General features: G+C 36.2%; 1 protein-coding gene across 1 annotated transcript; it reads left to right on the top strand.

Annotated features, from left to right (window-relative positions):
* Positions 1-544: 544 nt before the first annotated feature.
* LOC136032356 (neurotrophin 1-like) lies at positions 545-1,586 on the top strand. Its single transcript, XM_065712678.1, has 2 exons — positions 545-565; positions 1,125-1,586. The coding sequence occupies exons 1-2, from the start codon at positions 545-547 to the stop codon at positions 1,584-1,586; spliced, it is 483 nt and encodes a 160-aa protein (XP_065568750.1).
* The last annotated feature ends 18,234 nt before the right edge of the window (positions 1,587-19,820 follow it).

The following is a 19,820-nucleotide window of genomic DNA, read 5'->3' as shown; positions in this document are numbered from 1 at the left end:
AAAGGTAAAAGTTACATGGGTTGAAACAACAACCCTCAAAACACGCTAGAAACCCTCTGAAATACTATATAAGAAATATAGAAAAAATTTGATGGAAATAATAAAAATCTTATTAAAAAAGGCGTGTTTCAAATGAATATAACACGTTAAATTTGTGTACCTGAATTAAAAGAATGCTACCAAAAAAGAAAACACAAAGAACAAATTAAAATAAAATTGCTTCTTGAGAAACACGGTCTATAAATAATATGCATTAAATAATAAAATCAGGATAAACCGAAATGAACAACAAGACAAAAGGATATTAAAGGGAAAAAAGTGTTTTGGTCTCTGACAAGGCCCCTTCTAGAATTTTGTCTGGGGGGACAGGTATGTTTTCTGGGGGGGAGGGGGAAAAGAAATTATAAAACTTAAAAGATGCATCAAAATGTGTTTTTATACATTTCTACAAAGTTTTTTACGAGTTGCATTTCGAATAGGGTGGTCAAACCACCTGGATACGGTCTTTGTCAGTGATATTATAGTAGTAGGGACATAAGTACCAATGGTGGAAGGAGGTGTTTCGGTAATTGCCCCTTATATTTTGATAAAAATCGTTCAATTTGATGTTTTCATCAAAGAAATAAAGGGAAAAAAATGTCTTTTAGGTTTTGAAAAATATTTATTTTTTGTATCTTCCTTTTAGAAAAAAAAAACAAAAAAAATGTCACTTTCTCCTACATTTTTTTGGATTGGTGTCCTTAAGCCTGAACTTTCAAAATATCAGTACGTATTTACATAGAATTGGCCTCTGGTTCGGTTTCATGATATGAACCTTAACATTGTACTCTTCTCAAGGCCTTATTTAGGGTAGGGTTAGAGGGTTTGACCCCCCCCCCCCCCAAAGATGTTTGTCCGACCCGTAAAACGCAACAAAAATGAATATAAAAAAACTTTGATGCGTTTTTAAAGGTATGCTTTGTACCCCTCCTGAAAGGAGATGTTTTTGTACCCCCCCCCCCCCCCTCCAAAAAAAAAACAAAAATTCTGGATACGGTCCTGACTGTTCTTACCGTTTTTTGAATTACTTATAGTCGTATATTATTCATAGACTATATCTAATTTATTGTTATTCCTGATGTTAGGCGGCAATTGAAGCAGATTATTACCTTGGGAAGAAGTACAGCGATGTTCCTGAGCAGTCTGCTGACGACCTTGTTGATGGTCTTACTAGATACCAAGAAGAAGCATTTGACTATTCTTACTACAGCGGTCCTCTGGTTGATAAGACGCACTGGATTGGCCCAGAAGGCTACATCTGTCCCTCTGACGTTACCTATGCGCGTCCAAAACGCGCAAGGAATGTCAATGGTGAATGGCGTGTCATTGTTCAAGATGTCCTCTACTACACGCAAACCCAGAGAATGGAAACTTGCCTTTTCCCTGGTGGTGACTGCAGAACCATCGCCCCTTGCTACAAAAGTCAGTGTTTACAGAAGTATGTCTATCACAGAATGCTGTCTTTTGATCCATGTGATACCTACAAAGGATTGTTTATTGATATTTACAGACTTCCTTCAGCTTGCTCCTGTCACATACCATATTGATCTACAAATGAAATAAAAGACCTATTTTTGTATTGATTTTCTGATAAAGTAAAGTATTTCTAGTGATTTTCATGACTTGTATATGTAGACATATTATGCTTCCTTCATTTTGATGAAGGGAGGGACCTCCCAAGAAATTTGAAAAATTCGAATGATTCAAGCTTTCAGAATATTAAAAACACAAAAAGGAAACAGCAAACAAATGAGCAAATAATGTGAAAACTGGGTAGCAGCATTAGGATTTCATTTTTGGAATGATATTTTAGGAATGGAGGATTTCATTTTTTATTTCGGGTGGGGGGGGGGGGTATGGTCTCAAAGATTTAAACTTACAATAGATAAAGTGCAGAATGCTAATATATTACACACATAATATATTGCATCGCTCTTCCTTTTCATTAACATGACTAACTCGAGTGTCTGGATTAATTGTCTAGATTGAGTTTCTAGATTGAAACCGAAAACCTTGAATCTAGATTGTTAATCAGAAAAACTTAACACATATTTACTCTATGACACAATTTTTCAAAAGTCTGTATGCCTAAGAAACAACATTCACAACATTCGACCATTCGCGTTCCATTCTGGAACGCAATGGTCAGTAGTTTTTTTGTTAAAGAGTGGTATAAAGAAAAAAAAGGATAAAAACGTGTTAATTAAGGCCAAACAAAAATACTAAAATCAAAGCTAATATTTTGGGAGGACAACCGCCTCTTTTCTTTAGTGCGAACAAAAATTATTTCAAGGAAAATGCCAAAAAAGTGTGAAAAGAAAAAAACCAAAACAACACGAACTTAAAAAGCCCCGTTTTTTTATCGTTTTTTCTTTATATCATGGGTGGCATATGTAGTTTAAGAAATTATCTTTTTTATAGAGTGGGGGCTTAAAAGTTTCCAACAGATTTAGTTTTTGCTTGTGGGTGGACAAAACAACCGGTATCCCTATGGTTACCTAAAAACTAATTTAATTTAGGGCTTAGCCTTAACGACAGTGCACTGTATCTATCAAATGTTCGTGGTAACAAACTGTAGTAAGGAGCGACCCGGCTCAATAGTAAACGAAACTCTAAAAAATGGAATTTTGATACCAAAAGATACATCAAAAGAATTGGATTTTTCATGCTAATTTTAAATATATAAGTTTCATCAAAATTAGTCTTCGTCATGAAAAGTTACGAATCTGAGAAAATTTGCCTTATTTTGGAAAATAGGGGAAACACCCCCTAAAAGTCACACCATCGCATTCAGGGTATCAGAGAACCCTACTGCAAAAGTTTCAAGATCCTATCTACAAAAATGTGGAATTTCGTATTTTTTGTCATAAGACAAATCACGGGTGCGTGTTTATTTTTTCTTTCCCAGGGGTCATCGTATCGACCAAGCGGTCCTAGAGTGTTGCAAGAGGGCTCATTCTAACTGAAATAAAAAGTTTTAGTGCCCTTTTTAAGTGAACAAAAAATTGGAGGGCGCCTAGGCCCCCTCCCACGCTCATTTTTTCCCAAAGTCAACGGATCAAAATTTTGAGATAGCCCTTTTGTTCCGCATAGTCGAAAACCATAATAGCTATGTCTTTGGGGATGACTTACCCCCCGCAGTCCTCGGGGGAGGGGCTGCAAGTTACAAACTTTGACCAATGTTTACATACAGTAATGGTTACTGGGAAGTGTACCGACGTTATCAGGGGGATTTTTTGGTTTGGGTGTGGGGTTCAGGTGAGGGGGCTATATGGGAGGATCTTTCCTTGGAGGAATATTTCATTGGGGAAGAGAAATTCAATGAAAAGGGCGCAGGATTTTCTAGCATTACTATTAAAAAAATGAAAATATAGACATGAAAAAGTTTTTCCAATTGAAAGTAAGGAGAAGCATTAAAAATTAAAACGAACAGAGATTATTACGCATATGAGGGGTTCTAAAAATAGTTTAGCATAAAGAGCAAGGTATTTAGGAGGAGGTAAATACTTCGCTCTTTATGCTAAAAATTTTTTAAGTAATTTCAACTATTTATTCTACGGCCTTTCTCATTCAGGGTCATTCTTAAAGAATTGGGACAAAACAAGATTTAGTGTGAAGAGCGAGGTATTAACGAGGGGACCAACCCCCTCATATATATAATCAAAAATATAAGAATATAAAAGTTTGTTACGTAAGTTAATTCTTAAGTTACGTATATTTTTTACTAATAAAAAGTTCGTTAAAAATTATAAGATCTAGTTGCCTTTTTAAGTAACCAAGAAATTGGAGGGCAACTAGGCCTCCTTCCCCACCTCCTATTTCTCAAAATCGTCTGATCAAAACTAAGAGAAAGCCATTTAGCCAAAAAAAAAATAATATGCAAATTTCATTTTAATAATTTATGTACGGAGAGCAAAAATCAGACATGCATTAATTCAAAAACTTTCAGAAATTAAATAAAAAAAACAAATTTTTTGAAATGAAAGTAAGGAGCGACATTAAAACTTAAAAACGAACAGAAATTACTCCGTATATTAAAGGGGCTTTTCCTCCTCGACACCCCGCTCCTTGCGCTAAAGTTTGATTCTTTCTCGCAACTCTACTTTCTAAAACAATAAAAACTTTAGCTTAAAGAGCGGGGTGTCTAGGAGGAAAAACCCCTTTCATATACGGAGTAATTTCTGTTCGTTTTAAGTTTTATTGTCGCTCCTTACTTTCATTTCAAAAAACTTGTTTTATTTTATTTAATAGCGTAAAGAGGCGTTGAGAAGGGAACAGCTCCTTTCATACACGGAGTAATTAATTGAACAAGGAAGATGTCTGTCTTGTAACCCAAATAGATTTTTTTTTATAACAGTTATTATAAGAGCTGAAACAGTTAAAACAGCATAAAAGATAAAACAATTAAAAGAAACGAATATTAGACGTAATAAAAAAACAAACCAATAATTAGCTTAAGATGTATCCAAAGATACATCAAAAGAATCAAATTTTTGTGCTGATTTTAGATATATAAGTTTCATCAAATTTAGTCTTACCCATCTAAAGTTACGAGCCTTAGAAAATGTGTCTTATTTTGGAAAATAGGGAGAAACACCCCTTAAACGTCATAGCATCTTAACAAAAATCACACCATCACAATCAGCATATCAGAGAACCATACTGTAGACGTTTCAAGTGCCTATCTACAAAAATGTGGAATTTTGTATTTTTTGCCAGAAGACCGATCACGTGTGTTTATTTTTATATTTTTTTTCTCCAGGGGTGACCATATCAACCCAGTGGTCATAGAATGTCACGAAGGGGTTCATTGTAATGTAAAGTAAAAGTTCTAGTTCCCCTTTTAAGTGACCCAAAAATTGAAGGGCACCTAGGCCCCCTTCCACGCTCATTTTTTCCCAAAGTCACCGGATAAAAATTTTGAGACCGCCATTTTGTTCAGCATAGTTGAAAAACCCAATAAATATGTCTTTGGGGATGATTTACTCCCCCACAGTCCTCGAAGGAGGGGCTGCCAGTCACAGACTTCGACCATTGTTTACGCATAGAAATGGTTATTGGAAAGTGTGCAGACGTTTTTAGGGGGATTTTTTTCGGGTTAGGGGGAAGGGGTTCGATGAGAGGGGTTACGCAGGAGTATCTTTTCATGGAGAATTCTTCATGGGGGAAGAAAAATTCAACAAAGGGGGCGCAGGGATTTTTAGTATTCTTTAAAAAAAAACAATGAAAAAACAAATATGAAGAAGTTTTTTTTCATCTGGATCTAAGGATCAGCGCTAAAACTTAAAACGAACAGAAATTATTACGCATATGAGGCGGTTCATCTCCTCCAAAATACCTCGCTCTTTAAGCTAAAGTATTTTTTGTAATTTCAACTATTGATTTTAAGACAGTTGGGATTTAGGGGTCATTCTTAAAGAATAGGAATAAAATTTAAACTTTAGTGTAAAGAGTGAGGTATTGACGAGGGTGCGAACCCTCTCATAAACCTAATAAAAATATATGAATATAGAAGCTCGTTACTTAAGTTAATTTGTAAGTTACGTATATTTATTACTAACAAAAACGTTCGTAAAAGAATTTAAAGTTCTGATTGCCTTTTTAAGTAACCGAAAAATTGAAGGGGAAAATAGACCTCCTAACCCACCCCCTTTTTTTCTAAAATCGTCCAATCAAAACTATGAGAAAGCCATTTAGCCAGAAAAAATTAATATGCAAATTTAGTTTTAATTATTCATGTGCGGAGAGCCAAAATCAAAACATGTATTAATTCAAAAATGTTCAGAAATTAAATGAAAAAAACAAGTTTTTTCAACTGAAAGTAAGGAACGACATTAAAACCTAAAATGTACAGAAATTACTCCATATATGAAAGTGGCGGTTTCCTCATCAACGACCCGTTCTTTACGCTAAAGTTTTTATTGTTTTAAAAAGTAGAGTTGTGAGAAAGGGTCAAACTTTATCTTAAAGAGTGGGGCGTTTAAGAGGGAACAGCCCCTTTCATATACGGAGTAACTTCTGTTTGTTTTAAGTTTTGATGTCGTTCCTTACTTTCAGTTGAAAAAACTTGTTTTTTATTTAATTTATTAGAAGTCCTTAAATAAATATATTAGCATTGGAACCACCAATCATGGCCTTCGAGCAATTTCTTATGAATCTGATGCGGCAAAATTGTCCTGAGTACCTTTTTGTGTGGGGATATTAAGTACTCTTCACTAGTTTTGGCTTACATTGACTTAAAGCTCTTAATCGGAAACTTCACCACCGTAGAGGGAACCAGACGTCGGTGCCATTAGGCGTCTCCAAAAGGTTTTGCACAGGGCGAGGGTTCAAACTCCATTGGGGTAATTGTGATTCAACCACAGATGACGTTCGCCCATCTTGTGCGTGATCTACCTCTAGGGCGTTTCCAGCTTTTCGCGGTTGTATCGAAGTCAAGCTGAGTTGGGCAAGTGCTTCAATGGGTAGGCAAAAAAGATGAACATACCAATGCAGCGAGCAAGACACGAGCTGCTCAGACAGGGAATACAATTTAAAAGACCAGAGAATCTCCAAGTGCTGTGCCTTGTTAAACGATCTTATGTGTTTGATTTTGCGTAGGTCTTGCGTCAGGATCTAATTATAAGTATTATACTAGCTGGGTCAAGGCGGCTTCGCCGCCGGGCCCAAGCATGGCACGTGGCAGGCTTCTATATATGGATTCTCATTGTCCCTTGTGATATAACCACAGACAGTGCTGGGTCCCGGCGGCTTTGCCACCGGGCCCCGCGGGCCCCAGCATGGCACGCGGCAGGCTTCTATACATGGATTCTCATTGTCCCTTGTGTTCTGGGTCCCGGCAACGCTATGTCATTTTTGGATCGAATTGATGACGTAAATTGGACATTCCTAATCTGGCCTTTTTTTCTCTTTTAGTCTTTTTCTTTTTTTTAGTTTTTTTCTTTTCCTTTAGTTTTTTTCTGTCTTTTCTTCTTTTTTTTTAGTTGTTTTTCTATTTAGTTTTTTGTTTTTCTTTTATTTTTTATTTTTATTTTTAGTTTTCTAGATTTTTTCTTTTTTTTCTTTTTTTCAGTTTTTTTTATAGAAGATAGTTTTTAATTCTGTTAATTTTTTTTATTTTTTAGTTGTTTTCTCTGTTTTAGTTTTTTAGTTTTTATTCTTTTAGTTTTTTAGTTTTTTTTTTCCTTTTTTTATTTTTTTTTTTCAGTTTCTTTTTTATAGAAGACAGTTTTTGACTCTTTTAACTTTTTTTTTAGTTAGTTTTTGTATATATTGACGTCATACTTAGTGACAGACAGACAGTGTAACGATAAAGATAGTGTAACGGACAGATGGACACTACATTTTATATATATATATATATATATATATATATATATATATATATATATATATATATATATATATATATATATATATATATATATATATATATATAAATATAGATAAATATAGTGGCTTAATAGGTGTTTCGTCTGACAGATTCAATCTTCCACTGTTGATTGGCCTCCTGCCTCTAATCTCTTGACTATTTCATTCGTTCGTTCATTTCATTTCATTTCGTTCGTTTACTATACGCACTAGATAGATCACCTAGTCAATTGCTTTTTAAGTTGTATTCCTCTCTAAAATGATTCCTCCCTGGATCCCTGGATCCCTGATCCCTCTGGATTAATTTCTTTGCTCTTGACTAGCTGATATGGGTATGATTCTATTTTTTTCATATATGTAAAACCTATAATCTAAGTCATGACAAATAAAGAACACTATCCCCTCAGATGAGGTGGAAATCACTTTTGAGAAAGGATTTTAGATAAAAAAGGAATGTCTTGGGAGGATATAAGGGGAAAAAAGCTCGATATATTAGAGAAGAGGATCCAATGGCGTTAAGAAGCGTGGTACTGTGATGGGTTGTAAGGAATAGCCGTAGTATCAACTCTGGTTCGAGTTGATCTCTGGCCCATTTGTGCTGTTGAAATTCATATAGATATAATATACCCAAAATATAAATTTTCTGTCTTCTCTGCATTCAGTCCATTTTCTTATTCCTGCTATAGTTGTCCAGCAAAACTGTTTCTTGATTTATATCAGGTTATATCAGTTGATGTGGCACTCCCATCTCATTGATAATTTCTTGTCGTTTTAAGAATCATATGGGATAATAGTCACTTACTATTTTATCAAATTTAAAACATCTCTCTCTCCAGCTGAGTAATATATCTGTGCCCCAAATCCAAGTATTTTGAACTTCTTATATGAAATAAAACGTGCCCTGGTTCATACACTTTTTTTTGCTGCAAGAAGAACACCCTTCAGAGACATTGGGTGCAATCAAAATTAATTAAAAACTATCTATATATATATCTACTAGCTGTTCCATCCCCTCCATCACCTAGTTGGAGGGGGCGCTTCGCGCCCCCCAGGCCCCCCCGCGCGCGTAAGTTGTTACGCGCCATATTATTTACGCGCCATTGTAGTTGTGTCCCTATGTCCCACCTGTGAATATAGATATATATATATATATATATATATATATATATATATATATATATATATATATATATATATATATATATATATATATATATATATATATATGTTTTTAACTACGTAAAACTTGCGCATAAACAACATTCTTTGCTGTCCCATTATCTGTGAATATAAATTGATTGTCAGGTTTACCGACTCTTGAACATGCAACATATAATGGTCCATGGGAAAACAATCCGTCTTCAGATCTATACCTCATGATTCTAATGATTGCCCTTGAGCTTTGTTGATGGTGATTGCTAATCGACCATTCCCAGTGTCGCCGTCGTCATTTATATATCCCCCTGTGCCCCCTGGCGTCCCCATTGTAGTTGTGTCCCTGTGTCCCGGTCGTTATTCATATTCCCTGTGTCCGGTCGTCATTTGTGTCCCGGTGTCCCAGTCTGTGATTTCTCTTTGAGTGTCCCGGGCGTCATTTATACTCCTTGTGTTCCGGTCGTCATTTGTGTCCCCGTCTGTATATACATTCGTTTTTGAATTGGTCTTTTTTTTAGTTTTTAGTTTTTTACCTTTTTTTTAGTTTTAGTATTTTGACCTGTGTCCCGGTCGTCATTTGTATCCCGGTGTCCCGGTCTGTATATACATTCGTTTTTGAAATGGTATATGATGAAATAAATTTTTGTATTTTTCCCCTTTTTTTTCTTTTTAGTTTTTTTTTCTTTTTATTTTTTTAGTTTTGTTTTTCTCCTTTATTTTTCTTTTTTTTTTCCTTTTTTTCTTTTTTTTCTTTTTTAGTTTTTTAAGTTTTTTAGCTTTTTTACTTTTTTTATTAGTTTTTAGTTTTTTTTTCTTTTTATTTTTTTTGTAGTTTTTACCCTTTTTTTTAGTTTTTTTTAGTTTTTTTTACTTATGTCCTGGTCGTCATTTATACTCCCTGTGTCCCGGTCGTCATTTGTGTCCCGGTGCTTTGTTGATGGTTATTGCTAATCGAACATTCCTTGTGTCCCGGTCGCTTTCTCTTTGAGTGTCCCGGTCGTCATTTATATTCCCTATATACCGGTGTCCCGGTCGTGATTTGTGTCCCGATGTCCTGGTCTGTAATTTCGTCAGTCGAAAACATGACGTCAGTCGACACACAAACATGACGTCACTCGACAGACACACACACACAGAGACAACTTATTTATATATATAAAAATAAGTTGTCTGTGTGTGGATCTGTGGATGGATCAGGTGACGTCATGTTTCGGCTGACGTCATGAAACTAGTTGCCATCATTTTTGCTTTTAAGGTGACGTCATTCAAGTTATATAAGACATATGTTCGCCGTCATGTTTCGGCTGACGTCATGAAATTAGTTGCCATCATTTTTGCTTTGAAGGCGTGACGTCATTCAAGTTATATAAGACGTATGTTCGCGTAGAATTCTATTAATGCTTAAGTTTATAATGACTGATGAAGATGCTCAAAGAGTCTATGCCAAAAAACTTGCTGCTGATAGAGAAAGTCAGAAAAGAAAGCGTGCCGAGGAACTACCAGAGCAACGCGAAAGCAGACTTGCTGCTAAAAGAGAAAGTGAAAAAAGAAGGCGTGCCGAGGAACTACTAGAGCAACGCAGAAGCAGACTTGCTGCTAAAAGAGAAAGTGAAAAAAGAAGGCGTGCCGAGGAATCAAAAGACCAGCAGGGAAACAGGCTTGAGGCTGATAGAGAAAGAAAGAACAGAAAGCATGCCGAGGAACTACCAAAGCAACGCAGAAGCAGACTTGCTGCTAAAAGAGAAAGTGAAAAAAGAAGGCGTGCCGAGGAACTACTAGAGCAACGCAGAAGCAGACTTGCTGCTAAAAGAGAAAGTGAAAAAAGAAGGCGTGCCGAGGAATCAAAAGACCAGCAGGGAAACAGGCTTGCTGCTGATAGAGAAAGTAAGAAAAGAAAGCGTGCCGAGGAATCAGAGCAATCTGAAAGTTATCGCCTGGCATTCAGGTACAACCCAGTCGATGATTATAGCTTGAGTAGATGTGTTCAAATCGGGACAATGTCTAAAATTTGTCCCTATTGCAAGGCCTTGAAATTCAATGGTGAAACAATGGGAATGTGTTGCGCCTCAGGAAAAGTTAAACTTCCTCTATTGGCTGCACCACCAGAGCCATTGAAGACTTTCCTTACTGGAACTACGTCAGAATCTAAGCGTTTTTTGTCAAAAATCAGACAATACAACTCATGTTTCCAAATGACGTCGTTTGGAGCCCAAATCGAAAATCCAGATCAATTTATGTCTACTTTCAAAGTAAAAGGGCAAATTTATCATAAAGCAGGGTCCCTTCTACCATTCTCAGGCGAGAATCATAAATTTTTACAATTGTACTTCATCAGTGATAGAAATTCTGAATTGAATGCACGTTGCGAAATTTCTCCCAACGTTGAAAGGACAATCGTTTCCCAATTGCAACATCTTTTCCACGAAAATAATAAGTTAGTGCGTCTGTTCAAAACAGCCATCGATTTGATGCCTACTGATACTCATAAAATTGTTATTTCCGCTGACAAAACGCCTCCTGGCCAACATGTGCGTAGATACAATGCTCCGACTATCGACGAAGTGGCAATCGTTATGGTCGGTGATCAGTTTTTACCTCGAGATATTATTCTACATAAGTGAAACGCTCAGTTGTTAAGAATTGCTGAAACTCATCGATGCTACGATGCCCTACAATATCCTATCATTTTTTGGGATGGAGCCAACGGCTATCACTTTAATATTAAATTGATGAATCCAGCCACTAACAAAGAAATGAATAAGAAATGCAGTGCAATGCATTATTATTCCTATAGACTAATGATTCGGCAGGATGAAGAAAATTATATTTTAAAATGCCGTGAATTGTTTCACCAATTTATGGTTGATATGTATGCTAAAATTGAATCAGAACGTTTGCTATATATCCGCCTGAATCAGACCAAGCTCCGCTCTGAACAATACATTCATTAGCGAGATGCAGTTATAAATGACGGTAATACCACAAACGTTGGAAGATTAACAATTTTACCTTCGTCATATGTTGGCAGTCCCCGTCATATGCATGAATATGCTCAAGATGCTATTGCGTATGTTCGTCTCTATGGTCGTCCAGATTTATTTATTACATTTACATGTAATCAATCTTGGGACGAGATACTGCAGCTTTTACTTCAAGGACAATCGGCGGTTCATAGGCATGACATTACGGCACGTGTCTTCCGGCAAAAGTTGAAATCACTGATAAACTACCTTGTAAAACATGAAGTGTTTGGGTCAGTGCGATGCTGGATGTACTCAGTGGAATGGCAAAAACGAGGTTTGCCACACGCACATATACTAATCTGGCTACATAAAAAAATTACTTCAAACGAAATTGATGATGTGATTTCCGCTGAAATACCTGATAAAAATGTCGATAAGGGGTTACATGATATTATTGTAAAAAATATGATACATGGACCTTGCGGTGCACTGAACGAAAATTCACCATGCATGGCCAAAGGAAGGTGCACAAAGCAATATCCTCGACTTTTAGTACCCAAAACCATTACTGGCAATGATGGTTACCCACAATATAGAAGAAGATCTACTGAAGATGGCGGTAAAACAGCAATAATAAAGAAGCGTAACGGTACCACCATCGAAGTAGATAACCAGTGGGTTGTTCCATATTCCCCTTTATTATCAAAAACATTTAATGCACACATAAACGTTGAATACTGTAACTCCGTAAAGGCAATCAAATACATATGTAAATACGTCAACAAAGGCAGTGACATGGCAGTTTTTGGCTTGCAGTCCGAAATCAAAGATTTCGATGAAATCGTAGAATATCAGGCTGGAAGATACATAAGCAGTAATGAAGCTGTTTGGCGAATTCTTTCATTTCCGATACATGAACGTAGTCCAGCTGTTGTTCACTTAGCGGTACATTTACAGAATGGTCAACGTGTTTATTTCACGGAAACCAACGTGCAACAAAGAGTCCTGAATCCACCGGATACAACATTAACAGCTTTTTTTTCGCTTTGCAAAAATGATTCTTTTGCGAAAAAACTGCTGTATACTGAAGTGCCTTCGTATTACACGTGGAATACTAAAAATAAAGTATTTGAACGTCGAAAACAGGGTAAGTCAGTCGACGGCCAACCTACCATCTTCAAAGATACCACGATAGGAAGACTCTACACCGTTCACCCCAATCAACATGAATGCTTCTTTCTACGCCTGCTTTTGGTGAATGTACCCGGTCCGACATCCTTTGAGTATTTGAGGACTGTAAATGGTACTATACATGACACTTACCGTAGTGCATGCCAAGCTCTGAATTTATTGGAGAATGACCAACACTGGGATAACTGCATCAATGACGCGTGCGAAACGTCAACCCCAAGTCAAATTCGTGCATTGTTTGGCATCATTTTAACAACTTGCTCTCCATCAGCTCCTACAGATTTATGGGAAAAATATAAGTCAAAAATGTCCGAAGATATACTTCATCGAAAACAGTTAGAGACGTCAGACATGACTTTTGATTTTACACCAGAAATTTATAACTACACTTTAGTTGTTATAGAAGATTTTTGCATAAGTATGGCAAACAAACCTCTTCAGGGTTTGGGAGTGCCTTCACCTAACCGTATCGCTGCTGTTTCGACATGTGTAGAATTGGATCGTGAACAAAGTTACAGTACGAGTGATCTATTTTCGTATGTACAAAATAACATTTCCAAGTTTACGTCGGAACAAAGAGACATTTATGATACGATAATGCATTGTGTCGATAACAACGTTGAAGAAATCTTCTTTTTGGATGCGCCAGGAGGTACTGGTAAAACGTTTGTGATAAAACTGATTCTGGCATCAATTCGATCTAAAAATGATATAGCGTTGGCAATTGCGTCGTCCGGAATAGCCGCAACATTGCTGCCTGGTGGAAGAACTGCTCATTCCGCTTTGAAATTGCCTCTGAACTTGCATTCTACAGAAACTCCCACGTGCAATATTTCCAAATCATCTGGGATGGGTAAAGTATTGCAGCAATGCAAACTTATTATTTGGGATGAGTGCACAATGGCACACAAAAAATCGCTCGAGGCTCTGGATCAATGCTTGAAAGATTTGCGAGGGAAGTCGAAACCCTTTGGCAGCACCTTAATATTGCTTGCGGGAGATTTCAGGCAAACATTACCTATAATACCTAGATCAACTCCTGCAGACGAAATGAATGCTTGCCTGAAAAATTCTAATTTATGGGCACACGTAAAAACATTAAAATTAACTACAAATATGCGTGTCCGATTGCAAAACGATGACTCTGGTCAAACATTTTCAGATCAATTGCTGGCAATGGGAAACGGAAAGCTCCCAGTAGACTCAATTTCAGGACGTATACAACTACCTGCTGATTTCTGTAATTTAGTGACGTCCAAAAATGAATTGATTGAAAAAGTATTTCCGAATATTCTAAAAAATTATAAAAATAATAAATGGCTAAGTGAAAGAGCGATTCTCGCACCCAAAAATATAGACGTCCACGAAATCAACAATATTGTTTTGACCAAGATTCAAGACCAGGCAGTCCTTTACAAGTCAGTCGACACAGTTTTGGAACCAAATGAAGCGGTTAATTATCCATCTGAATTTTTAAATTCCATAGATCTTTCAGGGTTTCCACCACACGTGCTACAACTAAAAATAGGCGTACCAATAATATTGTTACGTAACATAAACCCACCAAAGCTTTGCAATGGCACTCGACTTGCCGTAAAAAAACAATGGAAAACCTAATAGAGGCCACAATCCTGACAGGGCCTTTTGAGGGTGAGGCTGTTCTTATTCCTCGCATTCCCATGATTCCAACAGATCTGCCTTTTCAATTTAAAAGATTGCAATTCCCAATTCGATTAGCATTTGCAATCACCATTAACAAAGCTCAAGGTCAATCATTAGAAAAATGTGGTATTGATCTTAATACTGATTGTTTTTCCCATGGACAATTGTACGTTGCATGTTCGAGGGTCGGTAAACCTGACAATCTATTTATATGCAGCGAGAATTGGACAGCGAAGAATGTTGTATATTCGCAAGTTTTACGCAGTTAATTTGTATTTCGGAACCAAATGAAGCGGTTAATTATCCATCTGAATTTTTAAATTCCATAGATCCTTCAGGGTGTCCACCACACCTGCTACAACTAAAAATAGGCGTACCAATAATACTTTTAAGAAATATCAACCCACCAAAGCTTTGCAATGGCACGCGACTTGCCGTAAAAAAAAAAAACAATGGAAAACCTAATAGATGCCACAATCTTGACAGGGCCTTATGAGGGTGAGGCTGTTCTTATTCCTCGCATTCCCATGATTCCAACGGATCTGCTTTTTCAATTTAAAAGATTGCAATTCCCAATTCGATTAGCATTTGCAACCACCATCAACAAAGCTCAAGGGCAATCACTAGAAAAATGCGGTATAGATCTTAATACAGATTGCTTTACCAATGTACAATTGTATGTTGCATCTTTGAGGGTCGGTAAACCTGACAATCTATTTATACGCACAGACAATGGGACAGCGAAGACTGTTGTATATTCACAAGTTTTACGTAGTTAATTTGTATTGTATCTATCTATCTATCTATCTATATAAAAACGAGTTGTGTGTATGCATGTTTGTTTGTTTGTAAAAAGAGCGTTTGCATATGACGTCATTATTAGTACATACGGCTTTGTATATGGACAGACAATGGGAAAGCCAAGAATGTTGTATATTCGCAATTTTTACGTAGTTTGAAACACATATATAAATCTATCTATATTCACAGGTGGGACACAGGGACACAACTACAATGGCGCGTAACTAATATGGCGCGTAACTAATATGGCGCGTAACGACTTACGCGCGCGGGGGGGCTTGGGGGGGGCGCGAAGCGCCCCCACCAACTAGGTGTTGGGGTGGCGCGAAGCGCCACCCCAACAGCTACTTTTTATATATATAGATATATCTATATCTATCTATGTATATCTATCTATGTATGTATCTATCTATGTATATCTATGATATATATCTATATGCATTCTATTCTATGAAAAATTAGAAAATAATGCAAAAATCACCAATGCCGTCCTCAAATATTATTCTTTGGAAAATCGTCTGACTCCACTAAATACAAATCGGTGTACACGAATGCACCTCAGCCAGAGTCTGCTTCTATATTCAACCTCTGAATTGAAGTTTTTAAATTATTGTCTGTAAGCATAATTTCATTTGTATGGGCTGAACCAAAGAGTATTGGTAGCATATAAGAGTGGGAACTGGCACTAGTGTCGACAAAAAAAACTAACAACGCCATCTAGCATTTGGCGACGCTTGGTATTTTCAAGCTCTGTAATCATTTTTCTGTCAGGACTTAAGAGCAGATCCTTATTATTGCCCTAATTTTACCAATTACGCTAAGTAAATTGATTATTCTTATTATTACAATGAAAAAATGCCAAGCTTCACGTTTTTTCGTTGACACTAGTGCAAGTTCCCACTTGTTTAGCTTGGATTTAAACGACCCTTGTGTTTCAAGAGTCGTTCCTAAAGAATTGGGGCAAAATTCAAACTTTACCATGAAGAGTAAGGTGTTGAGGAGGGGGCAATCCCCTAATACACGTAATGATTTCTGTTCGTTTTAAGTTTAATGTTGCTCCTTACTATCAGTTGAAAAAACCTTTTTTTTTTTAATCTGGTCGTTTTTAAGTAATGCCAGGAAATTTGGCCCCAACAGCACAGAAAAATTCGCCTACCCTCGGAAATATCCTCTAGATAATTCAATCCCGGTGAAAAATTTTCCCGGGCAATATTACCCTTAATAACTCCACGCGTAAAATTGAGACGGAAAAGATAAAGAAAGACATTTAAAAAGGATTTTGTGTAGGAGTTCTGACAAATTCCCCCCTGTATAGTTTCCCTTGACAAGTTCACCCCTGGAAACTTCTCTCCCCGTTGAAAGTTCCCGCGTGAAAAAACCCCTGCAGAAAGATAGCCCCCTCCACCCAGGGCAAATCTTATGACTTAAAGACACTTCTTCTGGGGCTGGTGAGGGGGAGGGGTCAAGTTATTTTCAAAGGCAAAGTTATTTGGCCCTTTCAACTACGATGATCAAAATGTCTATCTCAAGATTTTCATCGGATGACTTTTGGGAAAAAAGGGGTGGGGGTCAAGTTACCCTCCTATCTGTTTGGTCACTTAACAAGGGCACTAGAACTTTTAATTTACATTCTAATAAGCCCTCTCACAATATTCAAGGACCACTGGGTCGATACAATCACCCCGGGGTAAAACAAGCAAAAACAAAACAACAACCAAATAAGCACGGATCCGTGACCTTTCTTCTGGCAAAATATACAAAGTTCGACATTTTTGCAGATAGGAGCTTGAAACCACTATAGTAGGGTTTTCTGATACACTGAATCTGATTGTGTGATTTTCATTAAGATTCTAATACTTTTAAGTGGTGTTTGCCCCGTATTCAAAAATCAGGCAAATTTTCTCAGGCTCATAGCCCTATAAATTAAATTTAATCAAACTTATATATCTAAAATCAGCATAATAGGCCGATTCTTTTGATACAACTATTGGTAACAAAATTTCATTTTTAGAGTTTCGGTTGCTATTGACCCAAGTCGCTCCTTACTTACAGTTCGCTACCACGAAGTGTTTGAAAAGCTCGAAAGTATAAAACACTATCCTTATTGTAATCAAAATGGTTCAAAACCTTTAACCGGAAGTTTTCAAGAAATCCTCCCGTATGTTCCTTCTCCAAGCCCCCTTAATAAGCTACACATTTAAGGTACAAACACCAATATATCAAACTAGATTATTAGATGCGTGGTTCTGTTAGTACAGCATTGAACTTCAAATTAGAGTGTCTTGTGATCGATTCCAGCATGTTCTTTTTTTTAATCACGGTTTTTTCCCTTCTATATGATAATTTTTCGGATAACTTTACCGTTTTTACAAATATGATGCACTCATTTTATAAAGTATGTCTCAGGAAGGTATTTTGTCAAGTATTTTGATTCAAAAGAAAATAGAGGTCATCTAGTTCATGGTTTGCACCAACACTCTTGGTAGATCACTAAATCCAAACCCCAACGAATGGTGTAATTTTGCCAAAATCCTCTGAGGGAGGGCGTCAAAGTTGAAACCAGTTGGAACTCAAATCGAGTGAAAATGACAGAAAAATTTGAAAAACGAGCCATATAGTAATGAAAAAGGTAAAGATTGTACAAAAGAAAACTTACCTGTTTCAGTGGATGCTTTAATAATGCAGGCTTATCTTAGTTTTAACAACATAATGGAGAAACTAAATTTCAGCAGAAGGGGTAAGTGGGGTCTGGGGAAAAACTGAGGTCTGCGAGGGGCAGCTGCTCCCTCTAACCCATAGCAAATTACTCTCCTTACCCTATACCCTTGCTACTTAGTGGTTGGAGAAGTGTAGGCATTTGGTTGTGAAACCACTCAAAATAGTATAGTAAAAGAAGGATTACTTGTTGTTTTACTTATTTATTCAAATTATTAACTTGACAATTTCATTGTAATATCATCTCCGTACGTAAGATTTTGAATCCAAAGAGGAAGAAAGACAAAAGAAATCAGTTCTGTTGGAGAATTCAGGTAATTCTTCCCAAATTTTTTGAAACGAAAACAAACTTAGTTTATATTACCATTTATCTTACCTTCACAAGAAATGATCTTTTTTGAAGTTCCGATTTATTTCGAAATAATGAGTGGCTTTTCTATATAGGGACAGGACAATTAACTCCCTAAGCCTAAAGGCTAATTTCTGTTGGCTAGCAAAATTTTCCTCAAGCATATGCAAACCTGTCCACTTAGTTAACCTTTTTTATTGAAGCTATTCATCTGGAGCTACTTTCTGAAGTGATAATAAATCTAATTTTTTTTTTTAACCAAGCATTTAAGATCTAATTTCTTCTTTTGAAAATCTATTTTTCTTACAAAAAGAAATGACGCGATTTTTTAATTTTTTTTCTACTCAAAACTTATTTTTCCTTCAATTCTTGTACGGCTTCTTCGTTCAGCTCCTTAATAGGGGTTGAGGTGTTTTATCTTGCCTAGACTGGTGGTGATCGGAAGTCTTATAAAAGAGTATGTCTTCAACTGAAACTGAGGAGAAAAATAAAAACTTAAACGAACAGAAATTATTCCGTATAAGTAAAAAAATCAATGTCAGTGTTGTTTCTAAATGAAATTTTAATTAAAAAAGAACAAAGATTAACTTTAAAAAACGCAGTTTTTCTGAGGAAAGTAAAGAGCGAAGTTAAAACTTAAAACGGACTACAATTATTACTTCACAGCCTATAAAATATAAATAAAAAAAAATAGTGCAAGTAAATCCACTGGTGATATTTTCCTATGTTTGTATGATCACAAAAAACTAGTACTTTGCTAAAAACACAAAAGCCAAACATAAAAAACATAAAATTCATTTAGGAATCAAAAGTAAATACGTAGCCTCACAACAACAAACTTATCTATAACACTTTTCATAGTCTTACAGGAGCTGAGATATCAGTAACTTTCAGCATACAATTAAAATTATCTTAAAAACCGAGGTGTAAAAATAATATGCCTAAAGTCATCAAATATCATACAACATAATGGATTGATTTATCAGGTAATATCTTGGTTTCATCTAGTATTACTTGAAATGAAGAACATATCAACCGCAATTTGAACTCGGGAAAACTAGTTATTTTACTCTAAAAAACGGAAAATGTCAAGTTGTGATACAAATTCTAAAGCGAGTTTGTAGTCTTAATACTAATTAATTAAAAAAAACTTTTTCCGTAAAACATGTTCTTCAAAGAAAAGTAAGAAGCTTCATTAAGCTAAAAATGAGCAGAAATAAAGTCAACTAATCTTCCAAGCGTAAAACCACCATAAATCACTATCAGTAGAAAAAAAGAAACTCAAAACGAAGAGAAATAACATGAAATTACCGAGTCAAAACCAAAACAAGCATAAATTAGCAAGAGTGGGACTGATAACCCCCCATGCCTTCTTAAGACGAGAACATAATTTACGCTTTGCTGAAAAAAAAAACAAATGACCGTGGATTGTCAATTGGATTGACATGTACTAATATTTATTTCTTAAAGTTTTGACACTTTTCAATTTATGAAAGTAAGAAAAGTGAAAACATTTAAAACATTCAAAAAGCACAAATTATGGTCTGGTCTTGAGAAGGCGTGGGGGTTATTAG

The sequence above is a fragment of the Artemia franciscana genome, chromosome 10, assembly GCF_032884065.1.
Source record: "Artemia franciscana chromosome 10, ASM3288406v1, whole genome shotgun sequence".
NCBI lineage: Eukaryota > Metazoa > Arthropoda > Branchiopoda > Anostraca > Artemiidae > Artemia > Artemia franciscana.
Note: the sequence above shows the minus strand (reverse complement) of the source record. Positions and strands in the feature narration are given on the sequence as shown.